Genomic DNA, 26,564 nt, shown 5'->3' with positions numbered 1-26,564 from the left:
CAATTATTTAAATAAAAAATCACCTTCATTCAAGACAATTAGCAAAACAATAAATATCAAAAATGTCCTGCAATTATTTAGATCTATTCAACACAGATCCTTAATACAGCATTTTGCATGAGACCTTAAGATGTACAAATCACACTCTGGATTTTACTCTACCTACCTCGTACAGTCAGGTGACTTTCAGCCTCCATTGAGTCTAGCAAAGTACTGCCAATGCATTTATAGGTACCACCATCTTGCCAGTTTATGTCATTTATTGACAAAGTGTTTGAGTGCACTTGTATTCTGTGTTAAATAAAGAGCATGCAAACAAAGTGTTAGCAAACAAAAAACCAATAGGTTCACCAAAATCACCAATTGCTGTTTCTATTTAACCACCTCCCAATACCAAAATAAGAGCTGTAATCTGATCTTCGGCACCAAAGAGACAGCACGATAGGATGGTTGTCCCCCGCCAGCTCTGTAGTAATCATAACTAGGTACAGTCATGGTAAATATAAAGTACATCCTGCTTCAATTCTATGTTTTTATTTATCAGTGCCCAAGTAACGATGGTGTGTACTGGAGATGATCGAATTGATTCTACAGAAATCGAATTCGGTCTGAATTTTCAAAAAGTTTTGAATTCAGCGAATTCCGAAAATTTTGGGGATTAGAAAAATAATCAAATGACCTTGGACCTTGAAGGCAGCCTTCAGAAAGCGCATTGCAGTTATCCCTCCTTCTAGCACAGCCAAACATGAGGGGTATAGGTGGATGAGTCATATCTACTATAAAAAGCCAAACCAGGATAAGCTACTGGTTGGAAACAGTCCTAGAAGACATCAGAGAGTCACACAAGAGTTTTCAGGGCAATACGGGGCACTTGCAATTCACTGCAAATTTATTTCGCCAGAATAAACTAATTTGTTTCGGGAAATTCACTCAAAGAAACACAGATTCAATATGTTGTGATTTTTTTTTCAAAAGGAAAACCAACATTCATAAACCATGTGTAAAAGAAAGTACAACCTATTGTTCAGTAACATGTAAAACCACCTGTGGCAACAATATTATGAAATAAACATTTCATGTAGAAGTTTACCAGTTTCTCACAGTGTTTTCAAGAAACTTTGGCAAATCTTCTTTACAACATTCCTTCAGATCATTGAGGGCATTAGTTTATGCACAGCTCTCATGAGATCTCGCCACATCATCTCAAGAGAGTTGAGATCTGAACTTTGACTTGGCCATTCAATGACCGCAAATTTCCCACTTTCTGTGGCTGCAAAACAAACCTAAGGCTGGGTTCACACGACCACATTAACGTCCGTAATGGACGGACGTATTTCGGCCGGAAGTCCCAGACCGAACTCAGTGCAGGGAGCCGGGCTCCTAGCATCATAGTTATGTACGATGCTAGGAGTCCCTGCCTCGCTGCAGGACAACTGTCCCGTACTGTAATCATGTTTTCAGTACGGGACACGGAGAGGCAGGGACTCCTAGCATCGTACATAACTATGATGCTAGGAGCCCGGCTCCCTGCACTGAGTTCGGTCCGGGACTTCCGGCCGAAATACGTCCGTCCATTACGGACGTTAATGTGGTCGTGTGAACCCAGCCTAAGTCGTCATCCTCCACCACCACGCTTGACAGTCGGTATGAGGTGTCAGTGGTGATACGCTGTGTTTGGCTTATGCCTCCACCTCCACCTTGGACTCATCAGTCCAAAGGATATTGTTCAGATACAATTCTGCAAACCTAAATCATGCTGCCATATTCTTTTTTGAGAAAAGGGGCTTTTTCTTAGTCACCCTTTAACTCCTTAAAGACCAGACCAATTTATGTTTTTAATTTTTGTTTTTTCCTCCCCTCCTTTCAAAAGCCATAACTTTTCTATTTCTTCATCGACATAGCCATATGAGGGCTTTTTTTGTATGGCACCTTTTATTGTACTGCATAATGTACTGGAAATCTGAAAAAAATAATATTTGTTGGGTGAAATGGGCAAAAAACAGCGGTTACACCATTTTTGGGGGGGTTTTGTTTTTACGGCATCCATCAGGCAGTAGAAATGATATATTCACCTTATTCTACAGGTTGATAAGATTACGGCGATACCACATTTATATGTTTTGTTTTATGTTATTCCACTTATTCCAAAAATAAAACTATATGCTTAAAAAAATGTTTTGTGTTGCCATATTCTGAGAGCCATAACTTTTTTATTTTTCTATCAATTTAGGGGTCTGAGGGCTTAAATTTTGCGGGGCGAGCTGTAGTTTTCACCGACACCATTTTGGGGTACATGCGACTCTTTGATCACTTTTTATTCATTTTTTTTGGAGAGCTAAGGAGACCAAAAAACAGCAATTTGCAGGTTTTATATATATATATATATATATATATATATATATATATATATATATATATATATATATATATATATATATATATACAGTGAAGGAAATAAGTATTTGATCCCTTGCTGATTTAGTAAATTTGCCCACTGTCAAAGACATGAACAGTCTAGAATTTTTAGGCTAGGTTAATTTTACCAGTCAGAGATAGATTATATATAAAAAAAACAAAAACAGAAAATCACATTGTCAAAATTATATACATTTATTTGCATTGTGCACAGAGAAATAAGTATTTGATCCCTTTGGCAAACAAGACTTAATACTTGGTGACAAAACCCTTGTTGGCAAGCACACCAGTCAGACGTGTTTTGTAGTTGATGATGAGGTTTGCATACATGTTAGATGGAATTTTGGCCCACTCCTCTTTGCAGATCATCTGTAAATCATTAAGATTTCGAGGCTGTCGCTTGGCAACTCGGATCTTCAGCTCCCTCCATAAGTTTTCGATGGGATTAAAGTCTGGAGACTGGCTAGGCCACTCCATGACCTTAATGTGCTTCTTTTTGAGCCACTCCTTTGTTGCCTTGGCTGTATGTTTCGGGTCATTGTCGTGCTGGAAGACCCAGCCACGAGCCATTTTTAATGTCCTGGTGGAGGGAAGGAGGTTGTCACTCAGGATTTGACGGTACATGGCTCCATCCATTCTCCCATTGAAGAAGTCCCATTGAAGTAGTCCTGTGCCCTTTGCAGAGAAACACCCCCAAAACATAATGTTTCCACCTCCATGCTTGACAGTGGGGACGGTGTTCTTTGGGTCATAGGCAGCATTTCTCTTCCTCCAAACACGGCGAGTTGAGTTAATGCCAAAGAGCTCAATTTCAGTCTCATCTGACCACAGCACCTTCTCCCAATCACTCTCAGAATCATCCAGATGTTCATTTGCAAACTTCAGACGGGCCTGTACATGTGCCTTCTTGAGCAGGGGGACCTTGCGGGCACTGCAGGATTTTAATCCATTACGGTGTAATGTGTTACCAATGGTTTTCTTGGTGACTGTGGTCCCAGCTGCCTTGAGATCATTAACAAGTTCCCCCCCGTGTAGTTTTCGGCTGAGCTCTCACCTTCCTCAGGATCAAGGATACCCCACGAGGTGAGATTTTGCATGGAGCCCCAGATCGATGTCGATTGACAGTCATTTTGTATGTCTTCCATTTTCTTACTATTGCACCAACAGTTGTCTCCTTCTCACCCAGCGTCTTACTTATGGTTTTGTAGCCAATTCCAGCCTTGTGCAGGTCTATGATCTTGTCCCTGACATCCTTAGAAAGCTCTTTGGTCTTGCCCATGTTGTAGAGGTTAGAGTCACACTGATAAATTGAGTCTGTGGACAGGAGTCTTTTATACAGGTGACCATTTAAGACAGCTGTCTTTAATGCAGGCACCAAGTTGATATAGAGCGTGTAACTGGTCTGGAGGAGGCTGAACTCTTAATGGTTGGTAAGGGATCAAATACTTATTTCTCTGTGCACAATGCAAATAAATATATAATTTTGACTATGTGATTTTCTTTTTTTTTTTTTTATATAATCTATCTCTCACTGGTAAATTTAACCTAGCCTAAAAATTCTAGACTGTTCATGACTTTGACAGTGGGCAAACGTACAAAATCAGCAAGGGATCAAATACTTATTTCCTTCACTGTATATATATATTTGTTTTTACGTCGTTCACCGAGCGAGCTTAATAATGCTATATTGTGATAGTTCAGACTTTTACAGATGATACCAGTTATGTTAACTTTTATTTTTTTTAACATTGCTTTAGGGAAAAAGTGGGAAAAGGTTTTTTTTTACTTTTAATATTTTAAATGAGGTTAAAGGAATACAAAGATGGCAGACCCGGGGGCCATTATTAGGCCCCCAAGCTGCCATAACCACTGTAAATGGCCAATCGTGCCGTGAGTGGGTGCGATGGCGTATTTGAGGTGGCACCCCCCTGATTCTAATATTTGAGGTGTTAAACGGGCAGAATCAAAGTGATCTTTGATTCCGCCTGTTGCAGTGAGGTGTTCGGCTGTGTAACACAGCCGTCACCCGCTGTGTTTGGAGTGAGCTCAGCCCGTGAGCCCGCTCCATACTTCCCCTTAACAGCTGCTGCGTACCAGTACGTGACATGTTGTTAAGGGGTTAATGTAGGGGTGGGGGATGTTCGGCCCATCATTTGGTCCGGGCTAACGTGCCTCAGACCGCGCTTCCAAATTTGCTACTTGGCTCCGTCCGCCCTACTCTCACGTTTAGGAGCAGGAAAAGGGTAGATGAAGCCAAGTATGGCGACGGCGGTCTGAGTGAGGTCAGTGCGTGCCGGCCCAAGAGTGGATCAGTCCGGTCACATGACCTGAGTCAGTGACGTGAGGTCAGGTAACTCAGGTCAGGTGACTGGACTGGTCCACTCCCAGGCCGGCACAGTGATGTGTGGTCAGCTGACTGTACTGTTCCACTCCCGTCACAGCATGCCCTGACCACACTATAATTGCCGCTGTGTCATTGTCTCCTTGGCTCTGTCCGCTCTACTCACTTACATTTAGGAACAGGAGGAGGGCGGCGGTCTGAGCCAAGTATCGGTCTGAGTGAGGCCGGTAGATGCCTGTCTGGGAGTGGACCAGTCCAGTCACCTGACCAGAGTCACCTGACATCAGGAGACTCAGGTCAGGTGAGTGGACTGGTCCACTCCCGAGCCGGCACGCACTGACCTCCGCACTCAGACCATCACATCCTTATTCACTAGTAGTGAATGACAGTACTTGACTCCATCTGCCCTCCTCCTGCTCCGGACCTAAAGTTTAGAAACTTAGCTGAGGCATAAATGTAGAAATTTAGCTGTAGTGTAGACATAGGATAGGACCTGTCCTAAACGCATGAAGTGAAGTCAGTTGACTCAAAGGTTTTTTTTTCCATCAAGAACATTTATGATATATCCACAGAATATGTCCTAAATGTCTGATAGATGCGTGTTCCACCTCTGGGTCCCAGCTCTATCTCTAGAACAGGGCCCCCAAACACCGTTCTACCTCTTTGTGTTGTGACTGACTCGTGTGATTTCCGACCATGAAGAAGAAAACAGCGTAGCTTGCTGAGCTACGCTATTTCCGTAAGTCCCATAGAACTGAATAGTAGTTACGGAAACAGAGTAACAACGCTGTGTTTTTCTTCATGGTCGGAAATCAGCCGGAACACAGGGAGGTAGAACGGAGTTTAGGGAGCCCCGTTCTAGGGATAGGTGCGGGTCCCAGAGGTGGGACCCGCATCTATCTGATATTTATGACATATTCAGTGGTTATGTCATAAATGTTCCTGATGGGAAAACCCCTTTAAGTAAGTCGGAACAATTTATTGCTGTGAGCAGTTCTTTTCAAAACCTACCATTGTAAAGAGTCGACTGCACTCCAGACTGAACGACGCAGTTGCAACATCATCAATACCGGCTAACATCACACGCCTTACCAAAGAGAAGCAGTTCCAGCCATCAGATTAGGGGTGAGTTTAATTAAATATTTGACCAATTATAGCAGGCTAAGTTTTAAGTTGATAATTTTGTATGGCCAGCAAATGATGTTATAAAAGGTTCCCCACCTCTGCTTTAATGAAAGCCATACTTGTTAAGTCTGTCTCTAATTGTGCGGTCATGAACATAAAAATCTATTGTGCGCATAGAGGTCTGTAGGTCAGGAGAGGCAGCTTTTGTTTTTTTCTTTATATCTCTGAGCGTGACACGGTTTCGGATGCCCACTCCTGGGAAGATTGGTAACTGTCTTGAAGACTTTCCATTTATGAACATTCCTTTTCACTGCAGAATGAAGGATTTACATACCTTCTCAGATTGATGAGCAGCAACAATTGCTTCTTTGATGTCATGGTTGATGTCCTTTCTTCTTGGCATGATATAGACACATACTTGAGTGTTTTAGAATACCAAACTGCCCAAGTTCTGCTTTTATAGAGGTGGTCGCACTTTCTGATAAGTAACTAATCTTGTCAATTCAACTAGTAATACTTGGCTGCGAATTACCCTCTTAATGATTGTGGAAGTAGGAAAGGCATACTTACTTTATCCCACCTGGTTTCTGAATGTTGGTTTCCTTTTTTGAAAAAAATAAAATACAACATTTTGGAACCTGTTGTGGTTTTTGTTGTTGTTACCAGAGGCTATTTGTTAAAAAAGCTGGCAAGGACCACACAATTGTTATTTTAGCTATGTTCACATCTGTTGCAAAGTCTGTCAAATTTCTGCTGCATACCATAATTTTTTTCCCAGTTAAAATGACTGTCACTCTGTCGGAAAACCAACAGACCTCATTGTAAGTTAAAGGGGTGCCTCATACACCGGATCCGGTAGAGCGTTGTGCCTTCTGTTATTCCTATTATAGGAATTGCTTCCAATGTGAGTGGGTAATAGGGAAGAGCAAGCATGGGGAAATCAAGAGCCTCACTCCTGCGTCCCTTTTCAAAATCAGCAGAGCATCTGTATAATTCGATTGGAAGAGGGACTTTGTAATTTGTGTCATTGGTCATCATGGTAGCCATTTTTTTTTAGTAATATATATATATTATATATATAAAGCTTTACTTAGTGTAGTTATTGGTTTTATTTGGTTTTACGTTTTGGAACTAATACCTTTTGTTGTTCTTTCGGATCTCCTGTTCATCTTTCATCCAGGTAATCCTCACAGAAGAACAGAGGTGGGGATCGCATTGAACATGACATGTCAATGTTATGGAGTGCCATCTCCTAACCCATGGGTTCTCAGGAGACACATACCCTTTCGTAGGTTCTAATGAAGAAACACATATATAAAGTTAGCACATTAGTAGAGCGCAGTGTAATCTACTGTATATCAAGCACAGTATAACCTTCCAATAGTTAATGTACAATACCTCGAAGTATGAGGTTTGCCGCAACTGATGTGCTTCCTTTGGTGTTTGATACCTCACATGTGTATAAGCCAGAATCCTCTGCTTCCAACTCTCGAATATGAAGGGTACCAGCTTTGTCTATCATGTAATGGTCTCCTTTAGGTTGTACTATTCTCCTTCCATGAAACCTTATAGAAATACACTTTATTTAATGTTAGTGTCATTTATATACCCAGTTCTGATTCATAAACACTTGAAATACATAACGCCCTTGGTTCAAAATACAAAAATAAATGCTATATCCATATTACTTCCTCTTCTAAGTAGCCAAGAGACACAATTTCTGGTTATCTTGCTCAGAGTGGTCATATTTGAGTTCTTAGGATCTCCTAGTAAATTCATGCCACCATTTATTGATGTATACGTATTCAACAGGCAAACCAATTGTATCAAAGATACTGTACAGTATGGTGCAACATAAATACAAATTAAGTAAGTATAGAACCATAGACTAGTAGACAGCGTTTCTTTTTGTACCTTCTAACAGGCTAAAGGAAAATTCACTTACCATGTTTTATCAGCCACAGGAAATGCGAAACTATCGCAAAGTAATGAGACATTTTGCCCCCACACTTCTCTATATGTCTTGTTCTTATGAGTGAATATCAATGGTACAATATCTATAGGATGGCAAAAAACAGTTACTATAACAATACATAAAATAACCAATAATGGTTGTATAAAACTGCAAAAAAATGTAATTGTGAATGCGTATTCACAACTCATAGACCTATGTTTGCAAAAACCGTATACTATTACTACTGAATCATATCATTATTATTGTTATTATTAGTAATAGCTCCTCCATAGCAAGAGAGGAGTCACTGACAATATCTATTTCATGGTCTTCCATTCATTTTAATTGCCGCCATGTAATACTACATATCCCAAGAGCAAATGTGCGGCCGCCCGCTGTTTACCCACATAACAGCTCTTGCTTATCGTTGAACTTTCCCTGCATTGACACTAGGTATCTCTCATTACAATTACCCAGAAACTATTGAATTCTGATGATAACTAGGAAATGTTAATCGGACCAAGCGCCATGCAAATGGAGTCCTAGTCAGTTTTCAACTCATGGCCCCATAATGCAAGGCAGAACTGCTAACCACTGAAACGGTGGTTCAAATAGGATTCAGGCTGGGTTCACACAACCTATTTTCAGGCGTAAACGAGGCGTATTATGCCTCGATTTACGCCTGAAAATAGGGCTACAATACGTCGGAAAACATCTGCCCATTCATTTGAATGGGTTTGCCGACGTATTGTGCAGACGACCTGTAATTTACGCGTCGTCGTTTGACAGCTGTCAAACGACGACGCGTAAATTGACTGCCTCGGCAAAGAAGTGCAGGTCACTTCTTTGCAACGTAATTTGAGCCGTTCTTCATTGAACTCAATGAAGAGCAGCTCAAGATTACAGGCGTCAAAGACGCCTCGCATAATACGAGGAGGAGCTTTTACGGCTGAAACGAGGCAGCTGTTTTCTCCTGAAAACAGTCTGTCATTTCAGCCGTAAAAGCCAGCTAGCGTGTGCACATACCCTCATAGTTATTTGCTTGTAGCCTCTTGAGGCATAATTTTCCTTAAATTATTGAGGTGGACATACCTAGAACATCAATGTTGGCACTGGTGAGAATTGTCCCATGCTTGTTGGAGGCTTCACATTGGTACACTGCACTATCCGATAGTTGAAGGGAGTGAATGAACATTATACCTCCTATCATCTTATGATTGTGAGGAAGAGTTTCTCCTTGATATAAGAAAAATAAATAAATAGTTAAGTCATTAATCTATACTACATGACAAATGATCACTATGTAAACAGTAGACAACAATGTATTATCAGTTGTTTCACTCAGAGAAGAGAGACTATCCTGTCATGAGGTTCTAACACATGACACACAAGCTCCTTGCGTGCGTTTGTCAATCTTAAAAGTTTACTAGAATATATCCTAAAATAAATACAGTCCATTGTTTGAATATAGACTTCTGTACATAGAAGTCTGTATTCTGGAGATGGGTCTGCATGGTAAGAGCAGTGCTTAAAGATATTCTCTGCAGCCCTGGATTTGTAAAGGAACATCATAGTATCTAGAAGGAGTAACTTTAATAGCTAATTCTGAAATTATGTGTACTGTATTTGAGTACAAATTTTACTACATTTTCAAGGACAAACCCTTCCCATATGCGCAATTATGGCCTATGGTTATTACACATATTAGCCAGTGTGAATAGGCACCACAAAGAGAAGCTTCTGTTCTGGAGGACTTGGCGTGACATTGTATTACATGTTCGCTCATTCATATGTAGCTGCAGGAAAAATGTGCGACCTCCCGGAGTGGGTAGGTGGGCTTTGTTTTGAAGAGGGGCAGCCCAGACAAAGCCCCTTTGATATTGGTCAAATAAAAATCATATGAAGGACATTACGTTGTGAACTTACAAATGTAAAGTAAAAGTACAACAACTACAGAAATTACTTTGAGTTTATATTTTTTTATTTTACTTTTTAAAAGGATTCCATTTTTTTGCCATTGGATTTCTGGTTCAGGTGTCCCAGTGGCTGAACAGTTCAGGATAACCTCAGACCCGACTCCTTGTATAGAGCTCTTCAGATTTTTTTCCCATCTGGGAGGCTCTGAAAAATAGTGAATAAAACAGTTTACAACGGTGATATAATCTGAAAACAATACATCAAATACATAATGTTTTCTTGAAATGGGGAACAATACTTAAATTAGAGGATCATGTCTAAAATTATAGGTTTCTTTACCGGGTTCTCTGGGTTTTGACACCCCTGTTTCAAATACCCTATTAGGACATTTTAAATAAAATCTTAAGAATAGACTGCATAGGTGGCCATTGGTGCTAAGCTATGTGCTTGTGCGGCTTATTTCATAACTCCCATAGACTGCCAGACAATTCACCTGGTGGAATGAGGGTGAAGGGGACCCTTGTACTCCCAATAGGTATGGATCCAGAGGTGGGACCCAGGAGATTTGGAGCTCTTTATCAAAAGTGCCCGAGAACTTTATAAGAATTCTGGGCCTATTTATTAAATAAAATTAAATTATAAGCGCATTTCCTGCCTGAGACCACCACCAACCCCTGCAACTCCTAAACGATATAATAATATAATTACAATAAATGGTTGTGTTAACCACTTAAGCACCATAGTCCTCCAGGGATATTAGATGTTAACCCATAATCACCATGTATAATGTATATCAATATTGACCCTCTTCTTCAACTTAGACCAACTGCATTATTATGTATTAACCGCTAAACCACTCTAGACCACCAGGAGTATGACAGGAATACTTTCACTAACCCTGAAGCCACCCCATGTAAACGTGTATGATTTAGATGATGTAGAAAGTTGGTAAAGTCTGTATAATCGGGGGTATTTTTCAATCTCCATTGTGGGAACTAACGCACTTGAGAAACCCCTCCTTTCAAATCCTGTTTTATTTCCTTTGGTCATACACCCTTTTTTTGAAATTTATGGCAAGCCATTCTTGAAAGGCCCCGAAAACTAAAATAATGGATGGCATGGATGTTCACTGAATTGACTTGTTATTCTTCACTTTCACGTTTGACATTGTAGTTCCCCTATATAAACAGCTGAATTGAGGGGGGGGGGGGGCTTTTGGCTAGGGGATTTACAATCATCATTATAAAAGAGCAATTTTAGGGTAAAGCCTGACAATATAAAACTTGTTATTACCTTCTACAAGAACATGAAACTTTTGCTGAGCAGAGCCCATCTCATTTTTTGCTTCACAAATATATATTCCTTGATCATCTTTAGTAATATCCTTGATCTTTAGTATCGTTCCATGGCCCTCTAATATAACACGGTGCTTTATTGAATCCTCCCCTTCTTTTCGCCATTCATTTGTAGGGGTAAGCCTAAAATCATTTAATCCATTATACACATAAAAACAGACTGTAAAGCATTTCACCTATCTCAAATATATCTAAAAACCGTTTTTCTTCTTATGAATTCAATAACATGAAGATGTTATCATTGTCTGCCATGTTACCGATGTAGTTTAGCTGCAGCCTGATCACTGTTCATTGTATCTACAAGCCTTCTAGCTCACATTAGAGATGCCCCTCCTGCCTCTGCCCATTAATACACACCTATAGTTACACCCTTTCACACAACAGACTGCCTGCTTAAATAAAAGCCGAGGCTGCTGTGATCACAGGACTTTAATAACTAATAATAGCAATATCTCTCTACAGACACACAAACAGCTTGAGTACGATAGTTTTATTGATATGTATATATGGTAAATGGCCACTTTATTAGAGACAACCATCTAGTAGCGTGTTGGACCTTCTTTGGCCTTCAGAACTACAGCAATTTGTTGTGACATAGATTCCACTAGAAGTGGAAACTGTTCTGCAGGAATATTGGCCCATATCAACACGATAGCTTCTCGCAATTGCTGCTGCCATGAAGGGATAAAATTAGCCTCAATGCTTATGTAAACTCTACTGTTAAACCGCCCATCCAAAGGTATCAGAAGACCCAGGGTGTGATAAGAAAACATTTCCACACCTCCCTTCCACCAGTCTGAACAGTTGACACCAGACCGGAAGAATTCATTGATTCATGCTGCTTGCGACAAATTCTGACCCTTTCATGGTTTAACAGAAATCTGGACTCATCTGACCAGGTGATGTTTTTCCACTGCTCAGTGAGCTAATTTTTTAGCTTTTTTGCCCACTGGAGTCTTCCTTTTCTGTTTCTCTTAGACAGTAATGGCACTTGAATTAGTCGTCTGCTGTTATAGCCCATCCATGCTAAGGAACAAGGAGTAGTTTTTTCGGACACGTTAGTTGGAGCACCAGCATTGTATTCGGCTGCAATTTGCTTGGCTGAGCACCACCTGCTCATTAGTTTAGATTTTTTTACATCCTCTTCTAACCCCTTTCATCGACAAGTTGTTGACTTCCACAAGATCCCCTTTCTCTGGCTGTTTTCCCTCGATCACACCATTCTCGATATACTCTCGACAATGTTGCTGTTAAGGATCTGCCAGGCACAGCTTCTGTGTATATGCCCATAGGTAATCAGTCTGCACCTGCTTCTATGTCTGTGAGACTGACTCCATCTTCCACTACTCAGGATGGCAGGCTTAGGAGTGGGAGAGCCTATCACAGCCTGGCCAGACAGAGCTAGCTCCCGCCCTCTGTTTATTTATATCCTGCCTTTCCTGTTCCTCCTTGCTTGTGATTCTTCTGTTTGGTTTCCTAGCCCTGCTGCAGCTTCTGTACTATTTGACCCTGCTTCATATGACCCTGGCTTACTGACTACTCTCCTGCTCTGCGTTTGGTACCTCGTACACTCCTGGTTTGACTCGGCTCGTTCACCAATCTTGTTGCTCACGGTGTTGCCGTGGGCAACTGCCCCATTTCCCTTTGCTTCTGTGTACCCTTGTCTGTTTGTCTGTCGTGCACTTATTGAGTGTAGGGACCGTCGCCCAGTTGTACCCCGTCGCCTAGGGCGGGTCGTTGCAAGTAGGCAGGGACTGAGTGGCGGGTAGATTAGGGCTCACTTGTCTGTTTCCCTACCCCCATCATTACATAATCACAAGCCCTGGTCCATCACACTACTATGGACCCCCTTGAGACCCTGGTTCAGCAAATGCAGGGTCTCCCTACAGGTCCAGGCCCTGGCTCAGAGGGTCAACCAGCCTGATGCTACCATGGTAGTGCCCCTCACCTCACCTCTTGAACCCCACCTCAAGTTGCCTGACCGGTTCTCAGGGGACCGGAATACTTTTTTCTCCTTTCGGGAGAGTTGTAGGCTCTATTTTAGCTTAAAGCCCCACTCTTCAGGTTCTGAGAGCCAGCGGGTGGGTATAATTATGTCCCGGCTCCAGGAAGGGCCCCAAGAATGGGCCTTCTCCTTGGCCCCTGACGCCCCTGAACTTTCCTCCGTTGATCCTTTCTTTTCTGCTCTCGGACTCATTTATGTCGAGACTGACAGGACTGCCTTTGCCGAGAGTAAGCTGGTGACCTTACGTCAGGGTAAGAGACCTGTGGAGGAGTATTGTTCTGACTTTAGGAAGTGGTGCGTAGCTTCTCGGTGGAATGACCCTGCCTTAAGGTGCCAGTTTAGGTTGGGTCTGTCGAACGCCCTGAAAGACCTGCTAGTTAGTTATCCCTCTTCTGACTCCCTAGACCAGGTTATGGCTTTAGCGGTACGACTTGACCGACGTCTCAGGGAACGACAACTTGAACGTTTTTGTGTTTTCCCCTCTGACTCCCCCATGATGCCTCCCGAGGTTCCGTTGCTTCGCTCTTCCACGGAAGACTCGGAGGTACCTATGCAACTCGGGGCCTCCGTGTCCCCCCGACAACGTAGAGAGTTCCGCAGGAAGTATGGTCTCTGCTTCTATTGTGGGGATGACAAGCATCAAGTGAACACCTGTCCTAGGCGTAAGAATAAGCAGCTGGAAAACTTCCGCACCTAAGTGATCATCGGGGAGGTTACTTGGGCGCACAGGTATTTCCCGTAAATATGAAACGTAATAAAATCTTGCTTCCCTTTCAGGTCTCTTTTGGTGGTAGGTCTGCTACTGGCAGTGCCTTCGTGGATTCAGGGTCTTCTGCTAATATCATGTCTCTGGAATTTGCTATGTCTCTAGCTATGCCTTTGTTTGATTTGCCTAAACCTGTCCCGGTAGTGGGTATCGACTCCACTCCTCTTGCTAATGGTTATTTTACACAGCATACCCCTGTTTTTGAACTCCTTGTTGGCTCCATGCATTTGGAGCAGTGCTCTGTACTGTTGATGCAGGGATTATCGTCCGATTTGGTTTTAGGCCTTCCCTGGTTGCAGTTGCATAATCCCACGTTTGACTGGAATACTGGGGAGCTTACCAAATGGGGTAATGAATGCTTGACGTCATGTTTTTCTGTTAATTCTATTTCTCCCCCTGAGGAGGTGAACACGCTACCTGAGTTTGTTCAGGACTTCGCTGATGTTTTCTCTAAGGAGGCCTCCGAGGTGTTACCTCCTCATAGAGAATACGATTGCGCCATCGATTTGGTACCAGGAGCTAAGCTCCCTAAGGGTAGGATATTTAACCTCTCTTGTCCTGAACGTGAAGCCATGAGAGAGTATATCCAGGAATGCCTGGCCAAGGGTTACATTCGCCCCTCTACTTCTCCGGTAGGTGCTGGCTTGTTCTTCGTAGGGAAGAAGGATGGTGGTCTTAGGCCATGCATTGACTACCGTAACTTGAATAAGTTCACTGTAAGGAACCTGTATCCCCTTCCTTTGAGTGCTGATCTCTTTAATCAGGTTCAGGGGGCCCAATGGTTCTTTAAGTTTGATCTACGGGGGGCGTATAACCTTATCCGCATCAAAGAGGGGATGAGTGGAAGACTGCGTTTAACACGCCCGAAGGTCATTTCGAATACCTCGTCATGCCCTTTGGGTTGTGTAATGCTCCCGCGGTCTTCCAGAATTTCATAAATGAAATTTTAAGAGATTACCTGGGGGTATTTCTTGTAGTGTACCTTGATGACATACTTGTGTTTTCCAAGGACTGGTCCTCCCACATTGAGCATGTTAGGAAGGTGCTCCAGGTCCTTCGGGAAAACAAACTGTTTGCGAAGACCGAAAAATGTGTGTTTGTTGTGCAGGAGATACCATTTTTGGGTCAAATCCTCACTCCTCATGAATTCCGCATGGACCCCGCCAAGGTCCAGGCTGTGGCGGAATGTGTCCAGCCTGCCTCCCTGAAGGCGTTACAGTGCTTCTTGGGGTTCGCTAATTATTACAGGAGATTTATTGCTAACTTCTCGGTCATCGCTAAGCCTCTTACGGACCTCACTCGCAAAGGTGCTGATCTCCTCCACTGGCCTCCTGAGGCTGTCCAGGCTTTTGAGGTCCTTAAGAAGTGCTTTATCTCGGCCCCGGTGCTGGTTCAGCCCAACCAAATGGAGCCATTTGTCGTGGAGGTTGACGCGTCCGAGGTGGGAGTGGGGGCTGTCTTGTCCCAGGGTACCAGTTCCCTCATCCATCTCCGTCCCTGTGCCTACTTCTCCAGGAAGTTTTCGCCCACTGAGAGTTACTATGATATTGGCAACCGCGAACTCTTAGCCATTAAATGGGCATTTGAAGAGTGGCGCCACTTCCTGGAGGGGGCTAGGCACCAGGTAACGATCCTTACCGACCACAAGAATCTGGTTTTCCTAGAATCTGCCCGGAGGCTAAACCCGAGACAAGCTCGATGGGTGTTATTTTTTACCAGATTCAACTTTTTGGTTACCTATAGGGCTGGGTCTAAAAATATTAAGGCTGATGCACTGTCGCGTAGTTTCATGGCCAGCCCTCCTTCGGAGGAAGATCCTGCTTGTATTTTGCCTCCAGGTATAATCATTTCCTCTATTGATTCTGATTTAGTCTCTGATATTGCTGCTGATCAAGGTTCAGCTCCCGGGAACCTTCCTGAGAACAAGCTGTTTGTTCCCCTGCAATTCCGGCTAAGGGTACTTAGGGAAAATCATGACTCCGCATTATCTGGTCATCCAGGCATCCTGGGTACCAAGCACCTCATTGCCAGAAACTATTGGTGGCCTGGGTTGCCTAAAGACGTTAAGGCCTACGTCGCCGCTTGTGAGGTTTGTGCTAGGTCCAAGACTCCCAGGTCCCGACCAGCGGGCTTACTACGTTCTTTGCCCATTCCCCAGAGACCTTGGACCCATATCTCCATGGATTTTATCACTGATTTGCCTCCATCTCAAGGCAAGTCGGTGGTGTGGGTTGTAGTAGACCGCTTCAGTAAGATGTGCCACGTTGTGCCCCTCAAGAAACTACCCAATGCTAAGACATTAGCTACCTTGTTTGTCAAACACATCCTGCGTCTCCATGGGATCCCTGTCAATATTGTTTCTGACAGAGGGGTACAATTTGTTTCTTTGTTTTGGAGAGCCTTCTGTAAAAAGTTCGAGATTGATCTGTCCTTCTCCTCTGCCTTCCATCCTGAAACTAATGGTCAAAATGAGAGGACTAATCAGTCTCTAGAACAATATTTAAGGTGTTTTATCTCTGACTGTCAATATGATTGGGTCTCATTCATTCCCCTCGCCGAATTTTCCCTTAATAACCGGGTCAGTAACTCGTCAGGGGTCTCCCCCTTTTTCTGTAATTTTGGGTTTAATCCACGGTTCTCCTCCGTTTCACCTGGTAGTTCCAACAATCCCGAGGTAGAGGTCGTTCATCGGGAACTGTGCACAGTCTGGGCCCAGGTTCAGAAGAACCTAGAGGCGTCCCAGAGCATACAAAAAACTCAGGCAGATAGAAGACGTTCTGCTAACCCCTTGTTTATGGTCGGGGATCTGGTGTGGCTATCGTCTAAGAACTTGCGCCTTAAAGTCCCGTCCAAGAAGTTTGCTCCCCGGTTTATAGGGCCGTACAAGGTCATTGAAGTCCTCAATCCTGTCTCCTTCCGACTGGAGTTGCCCCCATCTTTTCGAGTACACGACGTGTTTCATGCCTCCCTCCTTAAACGCTGCTCCCCGTACTTGGCTCCCTCGAGGAAACCTCCTGTCCCCGTTCTCACCGCTGAAGGGGTAGAATTCGAGGTGGCCAAGATTGTGGACAGCAAGATGGTCCAAAGCTCCCTCCAGTACCTGGTCCATTGGAGAGGATACGGGCCGGAGGAGAGGACTTGGGTACCCGCCCGGGATGTTCACGCTGGGGTATTGGTCAGGAGGTTCAACCTTCGTTTCCCCAATAAGCCAGCTCTATCTAGAAAGGGTCCGGTGGCCCCTCATAAAAGGGGGGGGGGGTACTGTTAAGGATCTGCCAGGCACAGCTTCTGTGTATACGCCCATAGGTAATCAGTCTGCACCTGCTTCTATGTCTCTGAGACTGACTCCATCTTCCACCACTCAGGATGGCAGGCTTAGGAGTGGGAGAGCCTATCACAGCCTGGCCAGACGGAGCTAGCTCCCGCCCTCTGACTATTTATACCTGCCTTTCCTGTTCCTCCTTGCTTGTGATTCTTCTGTTTGGTTAACTGGCCCTGCTGCAGCTTCTGTACTATTTGACCCTGCTTCATATGACCCTGGCTTACTGACTACTCTCCTGCTCTGCGTTTGGTACCTCGTACACTCCTGGTTTGACTCGGCTCGTTCACCAGTCTTGTTGCTCACGGTGTTGCCGTGGGCAACTGCCCCATTTTCATTTGCTTCTGTGTACCCTTGTCTGTTTGTCTGTCGTGCACTTATTGAGTGTAGGGACCGTCGCCCAGTTGTACCCCGTCGCCTAGGGCGGGTCGTTTCAAGTGGGCAGGGACTGAGTGGCGGGTAGATTAGGGCTCACTTGTCTGTCTCCCTACCCCCATCATTACAGTTGCATGAGAAAACCCCACAAAGTTGGCAGTTTTTGAACCTTGAGGGGTTTAATAACTTGAATTACTCTCTGGGGTGCATAACCTAAGAGGATATTAAGTGGATCACTGTAGGTATGGTTTAAGCTCTGTACACATCTACATCATTGGCTCTGTTCAGTGCCTCCACTTAATGGGAAAATGGGAATTTGAGGGTAAAAGTGCTGTTTTCACTGGAGTCGGTCGGGTGCAGGTGGTATATGTCGTATGATTCCGTTGTGAACATAGCCTTAATTTTGTGGCAAGTTATACCCTAATTTACTTATGGAAAATTATTTTGTACTACCTAGAGTCTAGTCATTGCTTTACTCTCACTTTTAAGCCAATTCTGTAATAAATATATCTTGTTGGTGTAACTTACAATCCTTCAGCGATGCACTCCAACTGCAGGACTTCACCTTTCAGCACAACAATTGGCTTATCCGTCCCTCCTTGGGTTGTTAGTATGCTTGGGGCTCGGTTTTTTATTAAATTGCCTAAAAATATAACACATTGTTTAATAAAGGGCTTTAACGTTTGGTAGGGTATTTTCCACGGTTCTACACAGGTACTAAGTACTAATGGTGTTTTTGCCTATTATATGACTCATGCATTGCCCTAACTTCTTATATCTACTATATATACTGTACTCTGCTTCTAAAATGTCCTTTCCTCAATCACCCGCTTCCTTCTACAGGGAAACGCTGATTCCTTATGGTCACACAGCACGTTTTCCAACATCTCCAATGCACCAGAGGGAAGCGCTGTTTATATTGTGGCACCTAAAATAGTATTAGCAGCTCAGACTCAGAACTTAATAGATTGTACAAAGAAGTGTGAAGGCTTTGTAAAAGCATTGATTTTAAAGTAAAAAATGTATCTATTCTGTAAACATGTTAGGCTTCGTTCACATCTGCGTCAAGGCTCCGTTGGAGCTCTCCGTCGGAACAGAGTCCTGACTGACACAAAGGGAAACCACAGGTTTCTGTTTCCATCACCATTGATTTCAATGGTGACGGATCTGATGCCAATGGTTTCCGTTTGTCTCAGTTGTGCAAGGGTTCCGTCGCTTTGATGGAATGCATACGAGTCGACTACCTACGGATTCCGTTTGTGTCAGTCAGGGCTCCGTTCCTACGAAAAGCTCAGACGGAACGTCGGAACGGAGCCCTGATGCAGATGTGAACTAAACATTATGCACTACTTTTCCTTTATATATAAATTTTAAAACAGAATTCACCCCAAAAAAATGTCATCCTCCAACCCTTTGTGGCTCCCTACTCTGGTAACTCCTGGCCTTGGTAGACTGCTAGGAAAAACAACTTACTGTGATGTATACTGAGCTTCACCGGTATCTTCTGTGCCATATGTCTGATCCTAGAATATACAGCAACACAGAAATAATCTATCATGCTATCCATATGAACAACATGTGAAAAGTATAACTTCCCATCAAGTCCAACAGACACACGCTTGCTCAGAGGGATCTGCCGTAGATCTAGAACAAAGCAGATTGACAATAATCACACCTAAATTGTTCTACTACCCAGATTTAGAGAAACCTATAAGTATTTGTCCGAAGAACAGGTTGTTTTTTTTTAAAATTTGCTGTCAACCTGGTGGTCAATATCTCATATCTTATTTATGAGAAATGGCATCTACCTTAAAAGGGTTTTGCACTTTGTTCAATCCCTACTTGTTAGAAGGGTCCCTTGATAATACACTGATCAAAGTGTCCCCGTGCTGGGACCCCAGTGGTCAGCAGTTATCTGTGAGGAAACCTTACAGTCAGGCCACATGCACTCGATGCGTATTTGCATGCGGCAGATTTGCAATGCTGATTTTCCTGTGGCAAATGCAGCAGCAGCAGCAAGGTAAATGAGAACTCAAGTAATCTCATCTACAAGTTGCAGAATTTATCTGCAAGTAAATTCACCTGCGGTGCATATTTTAATATCCGGAGCATGTCGATTTATCTTGCTTTTTCGTCTCAGAATTGTATCTGACAAGTTTATTTAAAAAAAAACGCACCAAAATCCATAGCAAAAAATCTGCACCTGTTTCTGCATCAAAATGTAAAAAACGCACCTAAAAAAGCATAACAAAACTGCACCATTAAGTGCGGATTTTACCTGCGGAATTACCTGCGGTTTTTATGCGGATGTTCTGCACCAAATTATGCAATGTGTGCATGTAGCCTTAGGGCTTCTTCAGACAAACGAGTGTAAACTCGGATGTGAAAAACTGCAGTTTTACATGTCCGAATCGCACCTGTTCGGGACCCGTTTTCACGGATCCCTCATAGACTTGAGTCTATTGAGGGATCCGTGAAAACGGACAAAAATAGGACATGTTAAAACAGCGGCCATGTGTACAGCCCCATTGAAATACATGCAGCCGTGTGACGGCCGTTAAAAGAACTCATTGATATAAAGTGCCCATTTATATCAATGGTTAGTTTATATAATGCAGCACAGGACAGGTCCGCCCGCTCTTTTTGGATGCTCTCCACTATGACTAAGAGATGAGGATCCTTATCTGTTAATGCAGATTTCCCTGATATGGGATATAAAAATGGATTTGTTAAACTGGTCAACCCTTTAAACGTTCACATCAGGTTTGGTTTGGTCATGTAGATTGTCAGCCCTCGCGGGCAGGGTCCTCTCTCTTTCTGTAGCAGGCTGTTATTTATTGAGCTAATTTTTATTCTACTTGTTTTTATGATCTCATGTTATGTATACTATTCTGTATCTCATATGTACATTGCCTTGGAATTCATGGTGATTTTAAATAATGAAAATAATAGGCGATATATTAGGATATATTAGGATTTCCATATTCGTTACAGTGACAGACAACGAGATTCGTTGGTGAGATTCTGTGAGCTGAGACTGCACCAGCATATGAGAATTACAGTTCCATTAATGTCTATGGGGGGCCATATCAACATTAGTTTTGAGATCTTTAACACAATGGGGCTCCTTCAATCTAGCCATTAGTAGTAGTTCTAGCTTACAGACCAGCACCAGTATAAAGGAATGACTTATTTCAGATGCCTGGTGAGAGGCAAAGCGTAACTACACTGTATTATTGTATTTCAATTCTAATTCTAAATCGAATGTGAAGAACATTATATCTAGCAATGATCTGAATATTATACAAGGAAAACAATTAAATTTTTAATACATTTAAGACCTTTACAACATACATTGTCGACATTGCGAAAAAGTAATCACTAGAAGTGACTTTTTGTATACATTGTTGTGTACACTGTTACTTTTAGTATCAAGATAAGGTTGATACTAAGACCCTGTTCATACAGAGTTTTTTTTAATATTGAGGCAGAATTTGACCTGCCTGCAAAAAGTTTTTCGACCACGGCCATTAAGCGCCGCGGGCAAAAAAACGCAGCAAAAAAACGCTTTCTCTGCCTCCCATTAATTTCAATGGGAGGTCAGAGGCGGAACCATGGCATGCTGCTTTTTTTACAACGAGCTGCTAAAAACCACAGAGGAAAAAAATGCCTCCGCCTCCCATAGAAATCAATAGGAGGCGGTTTCGGATGTTTTTTGCAACTGATTCTCACGCAGCTTACGGGTCAAAATCCGCATCAAGTGTGAACTGTACCTTAGGGTGAGGAGAATTTCTTACATTTTCTTACATTTCATAACTTAGTTGAATATTTGACTTTACAATTCATATGTAATTCCCTCAAGCTGGACTGTTTAGATATTTAATACATGCAGCTTGTGCTTTTTAAATAATAGAAAACAGAGAAAATTACACTTATTATGAAGGTTTTGGACCCTTACCTTGTGTCATCCAAACTACATTGACTGGAGGGATACCAGGAGGAGGGTCACAACTTAAAACCAATGGGTCCCCCTCTTCTAATACAACAGGCTGTATAACTTCTTTGGGAAATTTAGGATCTCCTATAAAATAAGGAAACTGTATGAAGAATCTCTTAAAGGGTTATTCCAACAATCTTATTCATTGCTCAGTGTCCCACTGTGCATTTCCAAAAGTGCATGATGTTCAACATATAACCCCCAAATCCCCCATGTTACAAGTTTGTGTATAGCTCGTTGTCCGAGTATCTGTCCTTCTGTAGTTCCTTTCATCCCAATTGAGCATGCACTGTTGATTCCCCCTATTCTTCTATAGTGGGTATACTCTTTTTTTTCTGTGCAGTGAAATGGCGGTTGTGCTGTCCTCAATGCCCAGGGCGGGCAAAGAAGCAGCAGCTCCTCTCGTCTCCGTCTGAACAGTTTGGCTGTGGTTTAGGCACAGCCTAACAAGCGCAGAAGTATCCGCCCCAAACCACCAATGATATTTTCCTACCTATAAATATAATTTTTTCCTGAGGTTCCATTCTCCTTTTTTCATGGCCAGCACTATGTCTCTTCCTGTCAGTGCTGCCACTTACAAATTACAGATATAATTTTGCTAAAATAGGCTGTGCACAGGAGAGTGCGGGGAGCCTGGCAGAACAGCAAGGTGCATGTGGGAAATGTAGGCCCCACTTCACACTGAGCAGAGACAAAGAGTCATGGAAAACCGGGAAACAGAAAAAGGATCAAGAAATTAGCTAGTGAGTATCTAAAGGCATGGTTGGGTACTTTAGATAGACTATTAGGCTACAGTTATTTAAAAACAAAACGATAAGATTCTGGGATAACCCCTTTAATGAAATGACAGACATTGACATTTTAAGGGGTAAGAAATGTATCATTCCTGACCTTCAAGTGAAGCTTTAGACAGGAATACTTTAGTCCTGAATTGGTATGGCTAGACCTTAAACTGCAAAAATATCTTAGCTTTCATATATTTAGGTATATAAATATACTAGTATAAAATAAAATACATTACATTACATCAATTTGGCCTATTAAGTTTAGCTGCAGAAACATTATATGTTAAAGTGTCTGTCGTGTAACGTACCTGGAATCAGAAAAGTTGTCTCTTCCGATATTGCAGTTCCTAATTTGTTTGTGGCATAACATCGGTATGTTCCATTGTAGAATAAAATGTTACCATCATTATGGATAATAAAGGAGCCGGAATCCTTCACAGTCCTTACATTTTGGTCTGTAAATGGATTATATGGCTGCCCATTCTTTTTCCAATGATATCTAAAGTAAAAAAGAATCAAATAAATGTTATGTTTTAGTATACAAATCTATAAGATTATAAGCCCCATATTGATTCTCTGAACAAAAGAGTCCTGGCATTGGCCACAGCACTGGACCGCTTTATGTTTCATCAGCTTTCCATTTATGGATTTTTTATGTTTTTGTTCAAATTGTTGATGCTTTTTTCTCAAGCTTATATGAACAGCTAGTAATTGTTTTGAATAAAACTTACTCAGGGGCCGGGTTTCCTTGAGCTTTACACTTGACGGTGAAATCTTCTCCAACAGGAAAAGCAACTTGGATACCTTTGGTGACGTCAATAATCGTTGGCAATTGTTCCACTGTGAGGAATAGGTTTGGATAAGTTAAAACCTTCATCTGATTATATACAGTATGTTAATCTCTCTCCTAGATATAGGTAATGGGGAAGAGTTGACCGCCCTCTACAGTTACAGTTGGTCTCACTAGTAACACACTAAACAAACCCTGGAATGTAGTTGTAGATTAACAAAATGTGTAATTTCACATAGAAGAGAAAATATTCTTAAGCCAAGACATCATTGCTAAAGGTACACAAGTACCCGCCATATTATAATGCACTTCCATTGCACATAAATATAGATTTTCAATTACAAGGTATAACAGTTATGCCTCACTCACACTTGCCTCTGAATTTTGGTCTACTATTCGGAACCACTGTATTACGGTCATTACTGTTTAATATGGGTGCCATTTAATATACTATATTCCTTTCTAGAAGCATTGAAAAACTGTGCCTCTATGGGGGAATAGGGTGCTTTATACAGTATCCAAAGGAAAATTCTGAATATTTCAAAGCTCCTAGTGCATGTGGGAAAATATCCATGCAGAATGCCAAAGACACCTTCATAGAATAACATTGGTTTCACATTCTGCACTGACTCCTTATGGACAGCACACAAAGCCGACACATGTAAGGCCTTTTATAAATGATACAGCTCACTGCTCTATGCTGGCTTGTAATGTTTGACTGAATGGATCATACATTGTCACGAGGCCCGTGAAAATTGATAATGTCACTGGACCTACAAAGGATGGTGTGAACCCACTGTGTCACCAAGGGATTTGACATAAAATGGGGAGCGGAGTCTAAGGGGACTCCAGGTATTCACCCTTTGCTGCTGTGGAGCCCCAGGTTGCTACCCCAGAGTAATTTTCCTTGGTAACAGCCAACGTAAACAGATGTAGTACAAAATCAGTAGACAGTATGAAGCATCAAGTATAGCAAAAGTCAGGGCAGGCAGCAAATGGCCACTCACTGGTGGTCAAGCAAAAGGTTAGGGTAGGCGGCATAGGTTCGTCATGGATCACAAGCAATAAGTCGGGGCAGGGGGCAGGTAAGGATAGTCAAAGGTACAGGCAGATGTCAAGCAGAGGGAATCCAATAAAGTAAATGCAGGGAATCACTAGATAAAGTAGAATAAACCTTATTGCTCAGGCAATGTGTCTAGGAAATGGAGGGCCCTTTATACCCAGGGAAAGGTGGGTGGATAATTTGGCATGCGCTAACCCTTTAAGGCAGGCAGAGTCAGCAAGCGTACTAGGAGACACGGAAACCCAGACCAAAATGTGAGCTTTGGCGGCGTGGCTGGCCGCCGGAACCACAGATTGAAGGAGAGGAGTGGCTCTGGCCATGAGCCAACAGACAACGGGACCTGGTAAGTATACGGCAGCCGTTACCGAGGTGTTTTACTTCTGGTGAGGATTATTGCATACATTAAAGATCTCTGTGCTGCAGATATTGGATTAAGGATTGGAGTTATAGAAATCCCCTCTAAACAACATCACCAACACGGGTTTTATCTTTGAAACTGTTGGGATAATGCACCTATTTTCCCGCCATCACGCCTCTCTCGTCTATTATAGAGCGAGACCTGGAGGTGCATGTGACCTGGCTCATCCATGCCAGAATGAGCATCCATTTCCAGGTGTTCTGTAATGGCGGGGTAGGGAGACAGCCAGGTGAGCCCTAATCTTCCTGCCACTCAGTCCCTGCCTACTTGCAACAACCCGTCCTAGGCGACGGGGTACAACTGGGCGACGGTCCCTACGCTCAGTAAGTGCACGACCGACAAACAGACAAGGGTACACAGAAGCTAGGGAAACGGGGCAGCTGCCCACGGAGACACCGTGAGCAACGAGAGTAGTGAACGAGCTGAGTCAAACCAGGAGTGCACGAGGTACAAAACGCTGAGCAGGAGAGAGGTCAGTAAGCCAAGGTCAATAACAAGCAAAGGGTCAGTAGTTCAAGAGCAGCAGCAACAGAGCCAGGAAACAAGCAGAGCAGAATCACAGGCAAAGGAGGAACAGGAAAGGCAGGTATAAATAGACAGTGGGCGGGAGCTAGCTCCGCCTGGTCAGGCTGTGATAGGCTCTCCCACTCCTAAGCCTGCCATCCTGAGTGGTGGAAGATGGAGTCAGTCTCACAAACATAGGAACAGGTGCAGACTGATTACCCACGGGCGTCGACACAGAAGCTGTGTCTGGCAGATACTTTACAGTACCCCCCCTTTTATGAGGGGCCACTGGACCCTTTCTAGGTGGACCTGGTTTATTGGGGAAACGAAGGTGGAACCTCCTGAGCAATACCCCAGCGTGAACATCCCGGGCGGGTACCCAAGTCCTCTCCTCAGGCCCGTATCCTCTCCAATGGACCAGGTACTGGAGGGAGCCTTGGACCATCCTGCTTTCCACAATCTTGGCCACCTCGAATTCTACCCCCTCAGGGGTGAGAACAGGGACCGGAGGTTTCCTCGAGGGAGCCAAGTACGGGGAGCAGCGTTTAAGGAGGGAGGCATGAAACACGTCGTGTACTCGAAAAGACGGGGGCAACTCCAGTCGGAAGGAGACAGGGTTAAGGACTTCAATGACCTTGTACGGCCCTATAAACCGGGGAGCAAACTTCTTGGACGGGACTTTAAGGCGCAAATTTTTTGAAGATAGCCACACCAGATCCCCGACCACAAACAAGGGGTTAGCAGAGCGTCTTCTATCTGCCTGAGTCTTTTGTATGCTCTGGGACGCCTCTAGGTTCTTCTGAACCTGGGCCCAGACTGTGCACAGTTCCCGATGAACGACCTCTACCTCGGGATTGTTGGAACTACCAGGTGAAACGAAGGAGAACCGTGGATTAAACCCAAAATTACAGAAAAATGGGGAGACCCCTGACGAGTTACTGACCCGGTTATTAAGGGAAAATTCGGCGAGGGGAATGAATGAGACCCAATCATGTTGACAGTCAGAGATAAAACACCTTAAATATTGTTCTAGAGACTGATTAGTCCTCTCAGTCTGGCCATTAGTTTTAGGATGGAAGGCTGAGGAGAAAGACAGATCAATCTCCAACTTCTTACAGAAGGCTCTCCAAAACAATGAAACAAATTGTACCCCTCTGTCAGAAACAATATTGACAGGAACCCCATGGAGAGGCAGGATGTGTTTGACAAACAAGGTAGCTAACGTCTTAGCATTGGGTAGTTTCTTGAGGGGCAGAAAGTGGCACATTTTACTGAAGCGGTCTACTACAACCCACACCACCAACTTGCCTTGAGATGGAGGCAAATCGGTGATAAAATCCATGGAGATCAGCACATTTGCGAGTGAGATCCGTAAGAGGCTTAGCGATGACCGAGAAGTTAGCAATAAATCTCCTGTAATAATTAGCGAACCCCA

At 43.2% G+C, this 26,564-nt stretch overlaps 1 protein-coding gene across 1 annotated transcript in view; it reads right to left on the bottom strand.

The window, feature by feature from the left end:
* CHL1 (cell adhesion molecule L1 like) overlaps positions 1-26,564 on the bottom strand; it is a 126,714-nt gene that overhangs the window by 33,111 nt on the left and 67,039 nt on the right. Inside the window, exons 3-14 of the mRNA XM_075833772.1 lie at positions 23,086-23,194; positions 22,663-22,853; positions 21,531-21,653; positions 19,046-19,216; positions 18,101-18,215; positions 11,046-11,230; positions 9,825-9,956; positions 8,928-9,071; positions 7,827-7,938; positions 7,280-7,446; positions 7,020-7,176; positions 167-291 (exon numbers count right to left, since the gene is read on the bottom strand). Coding sequence (XP_075689887.1) covers positions 167-291; positions 7,020-7,176; positions 7,280-7,446; positions 7,827-7,938; positions 8,928-9,071; positions 9,825-9,956; positions 11,046-11,230; positions 18,101-18,215; positions 19,046-19,216; positions 21,531-21,653; positions 22,663-22,853; positions 23,086-23,194 — 1,731 coding nt within the window. The remainder of the gene's footprint in view (positions 1-166; positions 292-7,019; positions 7,177-7,279; positions 7,447-7,826; positions 7,939-8,927; positions 9,072-9,824; positions 9,957-11,045; positions 11,231-18,100; positions 18,216-19,045; positions 19,217-21,530; positions 21,654-22,662; positions 22,854-23,085; positions 23,195-26,564) is intronic.

The sequence above is a fragment of the Rhinoderma darwinii genome, chromosome 7 (genome assembly GCF_050947455.1).
Source record: "Rhinoderma darwinii isolate aRhiDar2 chromosome 7, aRhiDar2.hap1, whole genome shotgun sequence".
NCBI lineage: Eukaryota > Metazoa > Chordata > Amphibia > Anura > Rhinodermatidae > Rhinoderma > Rhinoderma darwinii.
The sequence above is the reverse complement of the archived record's forward strand: the minus strand, read 5'-3'. Positions and strand labels throughout refer to the sequence as shown.